Source organism: Piliocolobus tephrosceles, chromosome 4 (genome assembly GCF_002776525.5).
Source record: "Piliocolobus tephrosceles isolate RC106 chromosome 4, ASM277652v3, whole genome shotgun sequence".
In the NCBI taxonomy this organism is placed as follows: domain Eukaryota; kingdom Metazoa; phylum Chordata; class Mammalia; order Primates; family Cercopithecidae; genus Piliocolobus; species Piliocolobus tephrosceles.
This window is the reverse complement of record NC_045437.1, coordinates 143,414,591-143,430,024: the sequence shown is the minus strand read 5'-3', so window position 1 is coordinate 143,430,024 and position 15,434 is coordinate 143,414,591. Positions and strand designations below refer to the sequence as shown.

Sequence of the window (15,434 nt, the reverse complement as noted above, 5' to 3'; positions counted from 1 at the left end):
GTGAGCCACCACACTGGGCCAGTACTACTCTTTAAAAAATGGGAAATAACAAGTATTGGAGAGGATGTAGAGAAATTGGAGCCTTTGTACACTGATAGTGGGAATGTAATGTGGTGCAGCCACTGAAGAAAACAGTAGGATAGTTCTTCAAAAAGTTAAACATAGAGTTTTCATTTGATCCAGCAATTCCATTACTCAATATTTACTCAAAATATTTGAAAGCAGGGACGCAAATAGATACTTGCACACCAGTGTTCACGGCAGCATTATTCATAATAGTCAAAAGGTAGAAATAACCCGAATGTCCATCAACGGATGAATGGATAAACACTGCATAGTATATGCCTATGGTGGAATATGACTCAGCCTTATAAAGAAGTAAAATTCTGATATACACTACAACATGGATGAACCTTGAAATCTTATAACAAATGAAATAATCCAGACATGAAAAGACCAATATTATATGATTCCACTTAGATGAGATGCCTAGAACAGACAAATTCATAGAAACGGAAAATAAAGTAGAGGTTACCAGTGGTTGGAGAGGAGGAATAGGGAGTTATTATTAAATGGGTACAGAGTTTCTGTTAGCAATGATGAAAATGTTCTAAAAATGGACAGTGATGATGGTTGTAGAACATTCTAATGTACATAGTGCCACTGAATTGTACTTAAAGTGGTTAAAATGATAAATTATGTGATACGTATATTTTACTACAATAGAAAAATATACGAAAAGTTACCAGTGGGGAAAAGGAGGGATTAGAGAAGACAGGGATAACAGCACGACTTTTCTCAGTATACCTTGTTTTTCATATTTGACTTTGAAAATGTATACATATTTTATATAACTAGAAAACAAAATTAAATCTTAAAACAATCCCAAAAATGGAATGTAAAAAAAATGAAGCTAATTAATCTAAGTATATATCCAGTTTGTGGCATAACTACACAGAAATGAACTATTCCAAGTGACTTTTGAACAGAAAATTACTGTATACTATCAGTAGAATATATCCTAATAACAAAAAAGAACAGCAAAAATATCTTAAAGTGTTTTCAATAATGGCATTGTTGGGGTAATGTTGATACTGTTATTTTGAAAGGGTTGAGTGTATACAGTGGGGTAGAACCAGCAAGTATTTATAATGATATCATTGAGAACCAAGATTTTCATTGAGGGAGAAAACAGTGAGTGATGTAAGACCGATGAGGTTAAGAATGTCTGTAATCTTGAAAGTAAACTGAAAACATTATTATGAACTGTGTGATGTGTTTATCTTAATTTACCTTTGAATATGTGTATATCTATAACTATACATTTATAGCAGCAGACACTTCTGTCATCCAGATTGTCCGAAACGGGAAATATACAAGATAGCCAGCAATATGTTTTCATATTCTATAGTTATAAAGCTGTCAAAATTTACTAGGGTTATGTCAAAATAACACATGATCTAACATGACTATGTTCCTACTGGCTGAAGAATGAGCATTATGAACTGAACAATAAGAATAATGACATCAAACCCAGGAGTTCATTATAATATATTTTTAACAACAATAGGAATAATGACATCAAACCCAGGAGTTCATTATAATGTATTTTTAAGTATATTGATTGTTTTTGGAAGATTCTAGGAAACAAACAAATCATTTTGAAAAGTGGTAAATAAAGGAAAGACAAGTTCAAGACCAGTCTGAGCAACATAGTAAGACTCCGTCAGCTGAGCATTGTGGTGTACATCTTTAGTCCTAGCTACTCCAAGGCTGAGGCGGGAGGATTGCCTGAGCCCAGAAGTTCGAGGCTGCAGTGAACTATGATGGCACCAGTGTGGTCCAGCCAGGGTTAAAGAGCAAGACTCTGTCTTGGGGGGCAGGGAGGGGGGAAGGAAGACTTAGGCATACCTTTCCTATATGAACTGAACCTCGGAGTAACTAAGTAATTGATTAAAGCAAGTTTCTCTGTATAAAAATACTCCAGCTAAAACATTAAGGAGAAATAATAGAATTAAAATATCACAACCCCTAAGGAATTTTTGGATCAAGATGACAATAATTAATGGCTGATAACACCACACACAAAATATAGACCTTTTAATTGTATAACTCCTGATCAAAGGATACCACTATCTGTGAAATAGTTTTGCCAAAAAAAAAAAAAAAATAGATTTTTTTTAACCTAAACTTGAACAAGCCTCTAGATCTAACCACCAATTTTTACAAACTACAAAGAATTGTGGAATGTGTAGATAGACATGACATTGAATGCAATTATCAAAGTCCAGACTGAAAACACTACAGCAAACATTAGGGGTTTTTTTTTTTTTTTTTTTTTTTTGAGAGTCTCCGTCTGTTGCCCAGGCTAGAGTGCAATGGTGTGATCTCTCACTGCAACCTCAGCCTCCCAGGTTCAAGCGATTCTCCTACCTCAGTCTCCTGAGTAGATGAGATTATAGGCATGCGCCACCATGCCCCACTAATTTTTGTATTTTTAGTAGAGACGGGGTTTCACCATATTGGTAAGGCTGGTCTCGAACTCCTGACCTTGTGATCCACCCGCTTCAGCTTCCCAAAGTGCTGGGATTACAGGCCTAAGCCACCGCACCCGGCCCACATTTGGATTTTTTTCAACGAAAAATTACTAGAAATAAAAGAATAACAGTTGGTCAGGGAAGCTGTAGAATAAAAAAGACTGCCACATATGTCAATGGCAGTGGGCAGGCCTTGTTTGAATCCAACTGAAGGATGCAAACATTTGATAAAAAATTCTTTATTTAAAAAGAAAAGTTTATAAAACAATCAGGAAAAATAAAAAAGATTGAGGATCTCAGGACAACTACTAGCCCAGATAATTTATAAAGATTAGATAACTGACTCATTTCTGTTTGTTTCTTTCCTGATAAGGCAATATGTATCAGATATATCAGAGTAGAAGGAAATATTTTTCTTACATCTATTTGGCTTTTTAAATATAAACATATAAAAACCAAAATGATTTATAATCCCACCATTTATATAACTGATTATCTTATTATCAAAAAAAGTTATGCATATACTAGCATATGTGCATTTTTATTCCTTTTGTGGTTGTGTGTTTATATCCTTTTTAAATATATCCTTTTTATGTACCTAAGCAGCTATATACTATACTGCATACTATACTGTAAACATTGTTCTTTTCCTTCCTTTGTCTTTACAATATATTTTGGAAATAGTTCCATATCAGAATATAGATCTGCCTTTTTGTAGCCATTGAAATGCAAAGAAAAAAAAAGAATATGGATCCGTCTCATTTTTTAAAAAAATGCTGTATAATCTGTAGCATGAATTTACTATAATTTATTCACATGCTCCCTTAACAACAGGCATGTAAATTATGTTAATTTTATATGATATAACGAGTATCCTTATATGTACATCTTGGTACAGTTTTTCCAGTGTATCCATAAAGCTCCTTGCAATGAAATTATAGGACAACACAGGGTGTGGTGGCTCACGTCTGTAATTTCAGCACTTTGAGAGGCTACAGCAGGAGCATTCCTTAAGGCCAGGAGTTTGAGACCAGCCTGGACAACATAGTGAGCCCTCACCTCTATTAAAAATTAAAAAAGAAAAAAAAAGTTTGGTATGGTAGTGTGTACCTGTAGTCCCAGCTACCCAGGAGGCTGAGGTGGGAGGATCATTTGAACCTGGGATGTCAAGGCTACAGTGAGCTATGACTGCCATTACACTGCAGCCTGGATGACACTGTGAGACCCTGTCTCAAAAAAAAAAAAAAAAAAAAAAAAAAAGAAAGAAAGAAAAAGAAATTACAGGCCAAATCTCTGTGCTTTTTAAAGGATATTTTTGAATTGTCCTCAAAAAGAGGCTTCACCAAATTACCATCCAGGGTATACAAGATACCCATTTCTCCATGTCCTTACCAACAGTGGCTCTCATCAAGCTTTGGTGGAAATGCTCTCATACTGATACATTAATGACTAAAAGTCATGACATACTTGCTTAGGTTGTAAATGGCCTCCCTCTAAACTTATACAGAGAGAATTTAGGGTGTTGTCTCAGCTTGATTCCAGTGTTATCCAAGCTATTAACCTTTCTTTTGCCTTAGATTGTCACATTACAGTGTTTCAGTTAAAAAACAAAAACACAACTGTGTATTTTTTTTCTTTTTTCTTTTTTGAGATGGAGTCTCGCTCTGTCATCCAGGCTGGAGTGTAATGGCGCGATCTTGGCTCACTGCAAACTCCACCTCCTGGGTGATTCTCCTGCCTCAGCCTCTTTAGTAGCTGGGACTACAGGCACCCGCCACCACCCTGGCTAATTTTTTGTATTTTTAGTAGAGATGGGGTTTCACAGTGTTAGCCAGGATGATCTCGATCTCCTGACCTCGTGATCTGCCCACCTTGGCCTCCCAAAGTACTGGGATTACAGGCGTGAGCCACCGCGCCTGGCCACAACTGGGTATTGCTTTTATAGACTGTTGAAATCTGCCTTTGGAAACCATGGATTTGCTGTGTTGTTATGGTGAATGAATTAGGTGCACAATACTAGTTGTTAAAAAATGAACTTCATACTAGGTACACCTTGAAAAATTATTCCAGAGCTATAAGAAGAAAAATATGATGGGTCATTGCTCTAAAGAAAGGTTTTGAAATGTAAATTTGTACTTAATGTATGGGACAGTGTACCCTAACCTCCTCCTTGCTATTCCTGAGGGATCTCTTCTAACAAGGGCTAATGCTTCGCCTAAGCCGTGAAAAGCCTGCTGTGAGCACTCCCTGTTCAGAGTCAGAAAAACACAATGAACTGTTCTATCATTTTTGGTTCTAGGACAGTGTTCTCTTGCTTTTCCTTGCTCAGAATGGTCCCTTGCTGGGGTAGCATCAGAATGAGGATTTGGTGCAACAGTTCTGCAATAGGAAGTAGGTTCCCCTACTATCATGGTTTTCAAGCTTTTTTGACTGCAGCCCATAACAAGAAATAATGTTTTTCATCATAACCCAGTAGGTATACTCACAGAGACACATTATATTCATAAAAAATTTCATAATGTTTAACTTTATGTTAATAGCATCTATTCTATGTTATTCAATCTATTTTACTTCCTTTTAAAAAATGCTCATCACAGTCAACCAAACTGATTTCACAACTCCTTCAAGGAATTTGACACACAATTTGAAAAACATTGCATTGTAGAATATTTTAGATCTCTTCCCAACCCTCAGAGTCAGATTTATTTCAAGATGGACCCTGTAAGACAGCTTCAAGTATGTGAGTGACTTTCTTTTTTCTGTTTACTTCTGTACCATTTACCGTGACTCCCAAATAAGTGACTCTTTTGGCTTATTTGGTAACCATGCTAATTTCTAAACATAGAACCTAGAGCATTTACATCAGACCCACCCAAAGCTTGTGTTTTAACCTCGCTTCTCTGCTTTCTTTTTTGATTCATTGATTATGTTTTCTATTGCTATTTGTTCAATCTGTATTCCAGGCAGTGTACAGGTATTGAGGCACCAGTGGTGAGTAAAAGCAAGCATGCATCCTGAGATATTTTGGGAATGAAAGAAGTTAATCCAAAAGCACACATGAAAATATTTTCAAACTTTGATAAATTCTGTGTAAGCATATGGCATTGCATGTCACAGGGGAACCACATTTAATATGGAGTGTTGGAAAAGGCTTCTGTGAGAAGTGACACTTGAGTCGAGACTTGAAAGGTGAAAAGAATATAACCAGGTACTGGACAGCATCATGAGTACAGGCACAGGTCACACCACATCACAAGCTTCTAAGGCTGAAGGGGGCCTGAACTGCTAGTTGGAGAATGGAAGGAAAAGATCTTCAAGATAAAGTTGGAAAAATAAACAGGGCCAGACCTCACAGGTTTCTGTAGACCATGGAAAGAGGTGAAGGTTATTTTGAGCCTGGATGACATGATAAAACTCACATTGTAAAAATATAACTGCAAAGTAGAGAATGGATTGAAGAGGTCCAAGATTACGCAGACAGAGCTATGAATAGCCTATTGCAATGGTCTGGGTCAAGCATGATGGAGTAGGGTTGGAACAGGGTGGTGATATTTTATTAGTTATCTTCCTTACTGAGCACACTTTGCAATGAATTTCAAATGCACTGGGACCAGACTTGTTAATTTGGGAGCTGTCAACTAAGAAATAAATAAGCCATGATATCCCACCAAAGAAAGTTGTAGAAATGCTATAGTGAGGCTGTGATGAATGGTTGAGGTACAAGGAAGCTCTTACTCATTTTAAAAAATCAGATGATACGACATTGAATATTCTAGATATTGCCCAATTGTTTTATGTTCACATATTTTACTGGGCATAGTTCTGGATAATAAAATATTTATCTTCTCTCCCTCTGAGAATTAAGAATCTGAGATGGAGAGTTTTAGCTCTGATGTGCCAAAGGAGAAAGATGATTTTTAAGAGCCAAATGTGCCTCCATGATTAAATAAACTTATATTTCTATTGGCCAAGGGAAACATGTTGCCTCTTGCCTGGGCCTCTTCTGTCTTTGATTGATAATCCCCTGCACATTCGAACACTGTTATTAACTTGCCACAACTGGCACCTTTATCACTTTGTTCTTTGAATAAAAACAGCTTAACCCAAGTCCCAGTAAAAATGTTCATTCAGGTTGAATTTAAGAAATATATTCTGCTCCCTTGGAGTTAAATGGAATAGCAGGAGAAGAGTCCACTGGTCTGTTACCAGGTTTCTGAACTACACCTGGCAGCCTAACGTAGTCAACAGCAGGGAGTGAATCATATCTGCTCTGTATGCTAACCAGGTCTGAGTAGGTGGTTTGCATTGGCATCTAATTATGTTTATGATTAGTACTCTCTTCTCCTGACTTTTGGTACCAAACCCTCACACACCTCATTATCCCTATCCCATCTGCCACTCATCCCAAAAGGCCTTGCTTACATCCCACAATCAATCATTCTTTCTATTACCTTAGCGGAGAACAGCCTGAAGTGCAGCAGGTCCCAGCCATGATTACAGTTTCACCAGTTCAATATTGTTTACTGAATGGCCTGTAAAACACAGTGAATATAATGTGTGTTGCTGCAGTTGGGAGGCTTATGTACCACATTGCCTAGAACCAAGGAACTTTCCTCGTGCCCAATACACCAGTGGCAGAGATGACCAGCCAGTCATTGCATTGAGATGAAGAATAGTATCTCCCAAAAGGCAGTACCAAACATATGTTTCTCAGGCTTTTACAAAGCACTTTTTGAGTTTTGTTAGACAGAGCTTAATTTTTCCAAGACATATTCTGTGTAAATCAGTCTTCAGTGATAAACAGAATTTATTGAACTATCGGGTGCTGTTAATGCTCATTAGAGTGTTACCACCTCAGATTAATGCTTCATTGAATTTCTTTTTTTCTGGTGTAAGTATCCCTTTTCTCCTTTAGCACAATGATAATTATAAAGAAGAAAATGTACTAAGTGCATTTCTCCCATCATTGATATTTTACATTTATTTCCTCAGCAAATAATTTGTCACGAGGAAGTGATGTGCATCCCCAGGCACTGCTTGCAGGCACTTAATTCTTTCATTTCAAATGAAACTTTAAAATGTGATCTCCATGACGTTATGTCTAAAGAAACGTGTCAAAGCAGTGTTCATACAGAAAACTTGACTGTGGCTAGAAATCATGGCTGTGCTTTGAGGGAAACAAAATATATCACAGAGGTAGGAATGCATTTTTACAAGCTACTGTTTGTACACAGCAGAGGCCAGTTCTACTCTCTGTGTCTCATTTCCTCTTCTAATTTCTCATCCCTGCACTCCCCGATGTCTGATCCTGCCTACTTCAGTGACTAGGGGTCACTGCAGATGCGTGCACAGGGTTCTGTTATGGGATCTGGCCTCTGCCACCTTCTCCAGACACAAGCTTCCCCCTCATACCTGTTACTCCAGCAAATCCAAGCTATTCTCCTTTCCACACTTGCACTAGGTCCTTTCTCAAGTCTGTGCTTGCATGCATCCTATTTTTCTCTGGTATTTTTCAAATTTTACTTTGGCACCTGGAGAACGTTTGGGCACTACCATTTGTCAGGTGTTTAACTTTGTGCATTTCCTCATGTGAATGGGAGCGTGGGACCAGCATCATGAGGAAAGACTGGGGTTGCACTTGCAGAGTGTGTCAGAGCCCACAAAGTCACTCAGTAGAAACATCAGGAGATGTTAGCGTTATTTTTTAGTTATTACTGTGATCACCATTCCTCAAAATTGAGCTCTGGTTTTACCTCTGCTGAGAAGCTTTCCCTTACTTCCCCATCCCAAAGACAGAGTGAATTACTTCCTTGTACTGTGTGCTTACTTCTTCATTGCCCTTCTTATATGTTTTCCTTATCATTAATGTGGGACATGATTTGTTGTAATGTTGCTGGGCAATGATGTTGTTAGTATAGAAAAATGGGCATGAGAATGGTTCAAGTTCCCATAGCTCATATTTTATGGGCCTTCTGCAATATACGGTTAGGATACAACCATTAGCAATAAATGGATTACTTGGGTTCATTTCATTTTCTATATTTTATCACCATATGAACAAACAGTTATTGAGTGCTTACTATAAGTCAAGCATGACAATAAGTATTATAATTACCCTGTTTGTTCATCGGGGTGATCAAATGTGGTTATTATTCTCACGTGACACATGAGGAAACTAAAGGCCTAAGGTGATAGAGCTAGTGATAGACCACCTACTCCCAAAGTCTGAGGCCTAAGGTGATAGAGCTAGTGATAGACCACCTACTCCCAAAGTCTGAGCTCTTAGCTCAAGAACACTCTGCTCTGATCTGTTGGGTCTCATTTGCCTCTGAGACTCTTTAATGTGTAAATATATTTGATAAGTTTTCTCTTCTAATGCAATTCCAGGTATTCCTTCCAAGATGAGGAAGACATGTTCATGGTGGTGGACCTCCTGCTGGGTGGAGACCTGCGTTATCACCTGCAACAGAACGTCCGCTTCAAGGAAGAAACAGTGAAGCTCTTCATCTGCGAGCTGGTCATGGCCCTGGACTACCTGCAGAGCCAGCGCATCATTCACAGGTCAGTCAAGTCCAAGGAGACCGCCATGAACGTAATGCAAGGAGAGAATCCACAACTGGCTAATTCAGTAAATTCTTGTTGAATATGACATTTAATCCTCATTAATTCTTGCAGCAGTACCCTGAGGTAGGTTGATTGTCCTCATTTTGTAGATTTTTTAAAAGACTGAACACCTAGAGCTTAATTTGCCCAAGGTCACAGTAAACAATAAGATCACAATCAGTGAATTTTGGTACTATTTTATAACTAAGCTTAGACAAAGAGGAGAAAAGGTGGCATATGGAAACCTAATAAATATTAAATAACTAATTAAATGGGGGTTGCACATGGAGGGAAAGAAATAGAATGAAAAGAAGGAAAGTTCTTTGGGAAAAATTTGAGTCTTTCTAATATTCGTTGTCCTGCAGTCTATATTAAATTAATCCCTAATGTATGTACTGCAAATGGAAGTAGAGAAAGCAATAGCAATGTCTTCTGCATTTAGAGTATTTGTAGTAAATAAAGACATACAAATAACAAAAGAATCTATAAAGCTATGGAGATAATGGACAGAAAAGGATAATACTTGATAGTAAAGAAATTTGTAGTTTTAATGATGATTTTATATATAGTATCTAATTTGATCTCTGAAATAACCTGAGATAAATGATCAGAGCAGATATAATTAGACTAGAATTACATATGAAAAAATCATGGCTTGTCTACATTAAATTGTCACCCGGATTTACTTATAAAAATTGTAAACGTATCAAACATCAAAACATCTACTAATCAACATTAAAACAACTACTGTTTACTGGTTGACGACTTACTATGTGCCAGGCACTCCTAGATACTTTATGTACATTAGTTTATTAAATCCTGAAAACTCAGCAAAGATTCCCCATTTCATTATAATATTCCCATTACACAGATAAACAAACTGTCTCAAAGATTTGCCAAGGACAAATAGCTAACAAATAGTGTAGCCAGGATTTAAACCTAGATCTCTCTGACCTCAAAGTCAGAATTCTATGATACCAATTCACATTACTTACACATATGAAATATATGCATTGATTATACATCATTAAATGAAAAATCAGTACATATGACTCTGCTGCTGTCATCTCTAATCCTTGAAGAATTTGCTGAGATTTTAAGTACAATTATGTCTCAATTAGTAAAATGTTGGCTAGATAAAATATTTGACCACCATCAGTTGCCATTGACCTGTAATTTATTTTTTTAAACCTTTATTTACATTCTAATTTTTTAATATAGAGATGAGGTTTCACCATGTTGCGCAGTCTGGTCTCCAACTTTTGGCCTCAAGTGGTCCTCCTGCCTCAGCCTCCCAAAAATGCTGGGATTACAGGAGTGAGCCACTGTACTCAGCCTATAATTTATCTTGATGAGTACAGAGCCTATAGATGAAGATGAAGCATCAGAATTTATAGATTCTCTGTGCAGGTACCACAGGCCAGTTCTTTTATTTATTTTTATTTTTATTTTGTTTGGCCTTGGCCCTCTACATTTAGTTTTTATTTAACGTTCCTTCTTTGGAAGGGCCTGTTTGTATTGGAAATGTGCTCTTCAGGCACCAGATAAATGAAAGCAGAACAGTTAATCACATAGGATCTCAGAAGTGAATTTGCACACCTGGTGTTTTTTCAATAACTAGAAATTCTGTTCTCAAGAACTCATCTTCCCATACTGGTTTACTGGTCCCTCATAACTCTGTCTGAGGAGAAACTCTTCATGCTTGTTAGTCTATGGAGTCCCTCTCAAAACTTTCATGCTCATTCATTCTCCCAAAAATTGCCAACCACAGCCTATCTTGGTTGTGACATCACAGATATCAGAAAGAAGGCAGTGACCTTGAGAAACCAGCATGGCCTGAGAGCCTTTTCACTCTCTCTCCTTTTCCTGTTTGAAATTGGGTTCTGTCCCTTCTTTCTTTAGGCTTCATGTTCTTGGTCATCAAAAGACCAGTTCTCTGAGCATTTTCGCCATGTGTTTAGAACTGTGTTCCAAGAGGAATTCAGGAGGGAAAACCTACAAAAATCTTGATACAATTTTTCCCCGAGGAGCTTACTAACACCAAATACTGTTTTTCTGTTCTTTCCCTCTCTTTTTCTCTCATCATCGTCATCATTTTGCCACTTAAATCATAAACCAAGGATTAACTTTCTGGCTTTTTGCCCTTCAATCTCGCCCACAGTTATTACTTAGTTCCCATCCTCAGAAGGGCCTTCTTGTACTGAAATGTCTCCTCACCATGGTAAGTGTATGGAAGGCAAACACGATGACATTTTGAGTGCAGTGTTAAGTTGAGGTGACATCTTTCTGGCATCACAAACTATTCAGGTGCATTTCTGTAGCCTCTATGCACCTCTCCCCCCACCTCCCAGATGTTATATTTTACAGGCTCTCATACCCTTTTGTACCTCTTCTGAGGAGTTGTGACATTTTGGTGTGTAATTAATTCATTTGCCTCCTTTACAAAATTGTGAACTCTGCATGTTTTGCTTTTCATTGTATGATCAGTATGTGAAAAAAAAAAAAAAAAAATGAGCCACATGAATGACTGATTGACCAGAAGTTCAGGCTTACAAATAGGAAAGATTAAAATATAGGACATTAAATCCAAAGGTCTCAGACCTACTTGTACCTTGGTCTTTACATTAATCATGTAATTTATCATCCAAACCAAGATACTCTGAGAGATAAAGAGGATGCTATTAATATTAATAATGGCACTGGGAAGAGTCAAAAGCCATCAATAATCTAGGCAATTCAGGACCTATGTCAACATCATTAAGGCTTTTCAAGGCAGTGTTTTTTGGTTTTTTATTTTTTGTAGAGAAAGGGTCTCCTTCTATTACCTAGGCTGGCCTTGAACTCCTGGGCTCAAGCAATCCTCCTGCCTCAGCCTCCCAAAACTCTAGGATTACAGATGTGAGCCACCATGCCCAGCTTCAAAGAGACATTTTAATTCTGACAGTGTTCTGATTAACCAGGATTTTCTGCTCTCGGAATACCAGATATCAATTTGAAATGGTGTCAAATAGCTTTTTTAAAAATGTACATGGTAAAAAAAAGCAGTGATCCCCTTGTCTAAGGAATTTAAATGATAATAATTCTGGCATTCTGAGACTAGAGTTCCTGGGCCAGAAAATGCAAAAAGCAATACAGAAGAGATATAGGCTTCTGAATACTGTAATTCTTTTAAAAATCTCCTTCTTCAAAAGAATCAGCATGATTCATGTTGTATTTGGCTTCAAGATAACACAACACCTTTTAGTTACTTAGAAAGATTAGATTGTAAAATACATGCTGAGTTCCTACAAATTAAAAGTGAGAATGAAAAAAAGCATCAGTGAAAGTACAGTAGATCTCCCGGACAAGGAGAGGCCATCTGCATAAAACTGAAGATATAAAATACATGACTTCCTACTTTTAGATTAAAATCTACATTTTGCCTTTGGACATGGTAGAAGATTCAAAATTACCCATGAACAGTCAGCAATACATGGAAGTAGGAGCAGCAGTAGGCTGCTGTTTGCTTAGGGCTTCCTGGGTACAAGGCTGCCTGCTAAGCACTTGTTGTGAGTTATTTCAGTCTTCCCATAGCTCCAGGAGGTTGATGGTGCTTTGTCCCCATTTCACCGTCAATGAAACTCTGGTTCTGAAAAATTACTTGCCCGTGGTTGCATGACTGGTAAGTAGGGAAAGCATCATGTTTAGGAAATGCAGAGCTCTTCACCACTCTCCAGCCTGCAGATGTTCAGCGTGGCTGCAGCTCTGAGGAGAGCACAGGACACGTATGCATGACCACCTGCCTCAGGCACCTACAGATGGAAGTGGCACATGTGGAACAGACAGACAGAGAACAGCCTAAAACTGGAAGCTAAATTGTGTGAGAAAGACAAGTACTTCAGAGAAGATGGTGTGGAGTCACAAAACAAGTTTCATGAGAGCTCATACAGAGAACAGCCTAAAACTGGAAGCTAAATTGTGTGAGAAAAACAAGTACTTCAGAGAAGGTGGTTTGGATTAAGAAAACAAGTTTCATGAGAGCGCTGAGGATGTAAAGGGGACTTTTAACAGCCAAAGCACACAGGAAGTCTAGCCTAGCAAGAGGGGTTCAATGGATGAAAGTCCCCACTTGTTTCCCTCAGTTAACATAGGAGGGGCTCTTTTTAAAATTCTGTTTTCACTTCACTTTTTCTGCCAGAAATGTCTAGTGTAGTGATGTTTTTTAAGAAAAAAAAACATAAAATCTGTTTCTGCCATACATCCCCATTAAGACATAAATGGAGTTTTATTTTGTGGATGTTTAAAAATCCATGGACTTGAACTTTTGGTCATTTCCCAAATAGGTAGAATATTCAGCTAGTTCTCTTCAATTTCAGAATCTTTCTTTTCTATATTTGTTAAAGACACAGGGTTGCATAATAACCATTAGGTTTAAATTGTACAATTAGACAACTTTCTTATTAGTCAAGAAGTCAAACTTTTTGTGTGAGTACAGCTTTAGTTTCCAAAGAATGGACAGTTTGAAGCATACTACTCTCTTTTGCCTACTTGAAATCTACAAATAAATGCTTTAAATTATGGACAAAGTGATTATTTGCTTTTATTTAAAAAATAAGGAAAACAAAACTCATTACAATCTCTTCTACAGGGTTAGAACTATTCCATTTGATTGCCACAGCCTCTCCAATGAACAATCTGGTGGAAAGTAATTATTTAATATTATATTCCAAAGACAAATTTCTGTTTACTCCCTTGTCAGATCTTAAAGAAGACTCAATTATGAATTTAAGCTAATGAGATGGATTGTATGGGACAATTAAATAGTAAATCATCTTGGGTCAAAATACCATTTGAGTGGATGGTTGATTGTTTTTCTCTCTGGGAATTACCCCCCACTATAATGAGGTTATAACTCACTGTTTTCTAAATTTTTATAGGAATGAGATAAAAATCTAATTAGAGCAATTTGTGCCAGTAATTGCAGTACAATAGAGCTGCAAACATTTCATTTCCTATTGAGTATCAAAATGTTGAAGAGAAATAAAAGAAAATGTATGACTGTTTAGAAAAACACAGAATGGTAGTATTTTTATTTATCACCTTTGCTTTCTTTGCTGTACTCATTGGAACCAATAACTGATTCCAGATTCATTTTAGGGACTGTATAAGATGTAGATAGAAATTATTTCTTACACATGACCTCTTGGGCTGGAGTAGCTGCTTATGAGAAGTTCCTGTCATTCTTCTAGAAATCAGTGACTTGACAGTGAAGAAAAAAATTTTAGGAATAATGCTTCTAGTCCAAGTATTTATTCAAAAATTATTTATTGAGTACCTATTTGCCAGTGTTCTGAATGCCAGGCCCCCATGGGGAACAAAACAATCCCCCTATCATGTGAAGTTGTTAATATCATAGTGTGAAAAAGTCCAGTAAACACTTCAACATTAATATCAAATGTTGTGGCATGTGCCATAAAGAATGAAAGCTGTTATGTGCATATCCCGAGCTATGCATGTGTGCCTGTATGCATGTGCACGTGCACGCACGTGTGCACACACACGCACACACAGAGTATACTTAGCTGCATCTTCCCAATGCTCATGGTTATATATCTAATTGTAGCCTCTGGACCATGATATTCTATATAAAAAGCTGTTTCCCTCTCCTATACTTAAGCCCTCATGGGTGGATACTACACCTCACTTATGTTTTAATCTCCAGCAACTTGCACTGGGTCTAAACTAGAGTGCTTGCTGGATAATTCAATGACTGAACAAATGAATGAGGACAGTATGTACATGTAACCACTGGGAGAGTGCAGAAGGTATAGGTTGCTGTGGAGGATGTCATCTTCACCAAGTTCTCAATTTATTCCACACATTCCTCTGTGCGTCCACAGCATGTGGGGTTCTGGGCTGCCTTTCCACTATGCTGGATTAGTTTTGTATGCTGTGTAACCAATTCCCACAGACCCGGTGACCAGAAAGAACATACCTTTATCAGCTCGCAGTTTCTTTGGGTCAGGTGTCTGGGCACAGTCTAGTTCGATTCTCGGCACAGCTGCCATTAAGGTGTCAGCCAGAACTGGGTTCTTTTCTGGAGGCTGAACTGGGCAAGCATCCACTTCCAAGCTCGGTCAGAATGCTGGCGGAAGGAATTTCCTTGTGGCTGTAGGACTCATGGTGGCTACTTTCTTCAAATTTAACAAGGAGAAGAATACTGTAGAGTGAGTTGGCTAGCAAGACAACAGAGTACATATACTTGAATAATGATGTATAACATTGTAACATAACTCAGTCACAGAAGTGAGACCA

General features: G+C 37.6%; 1 protein-coding gene across 3 annotated transcripts in view; it reads left to right on the top strand.

The window, feature by feature from the left end:
• Nucleotides 1–15,434, top strand: part of STK32A (serine/threonine kinase 32A) — a 156,086-nt gene that overhangs the window by 77,004 nt on the left and 63,648 nt on the right. For all 3 annotated transcript variants that reach the window (XM_023227003.2, XM_023227005.1, XM_023227006.1), the window contains one exon: nucleotides 8,925–9,098. In XM_023227003.2, coding sequence (XP_023082771.1) covers nucleotides 8,925–9,098 — 174 coding nt within the window. The remainder of the gene's footprint in view (nucleotides 1–8,924; nucleotides 9,099–15,434) is intronic.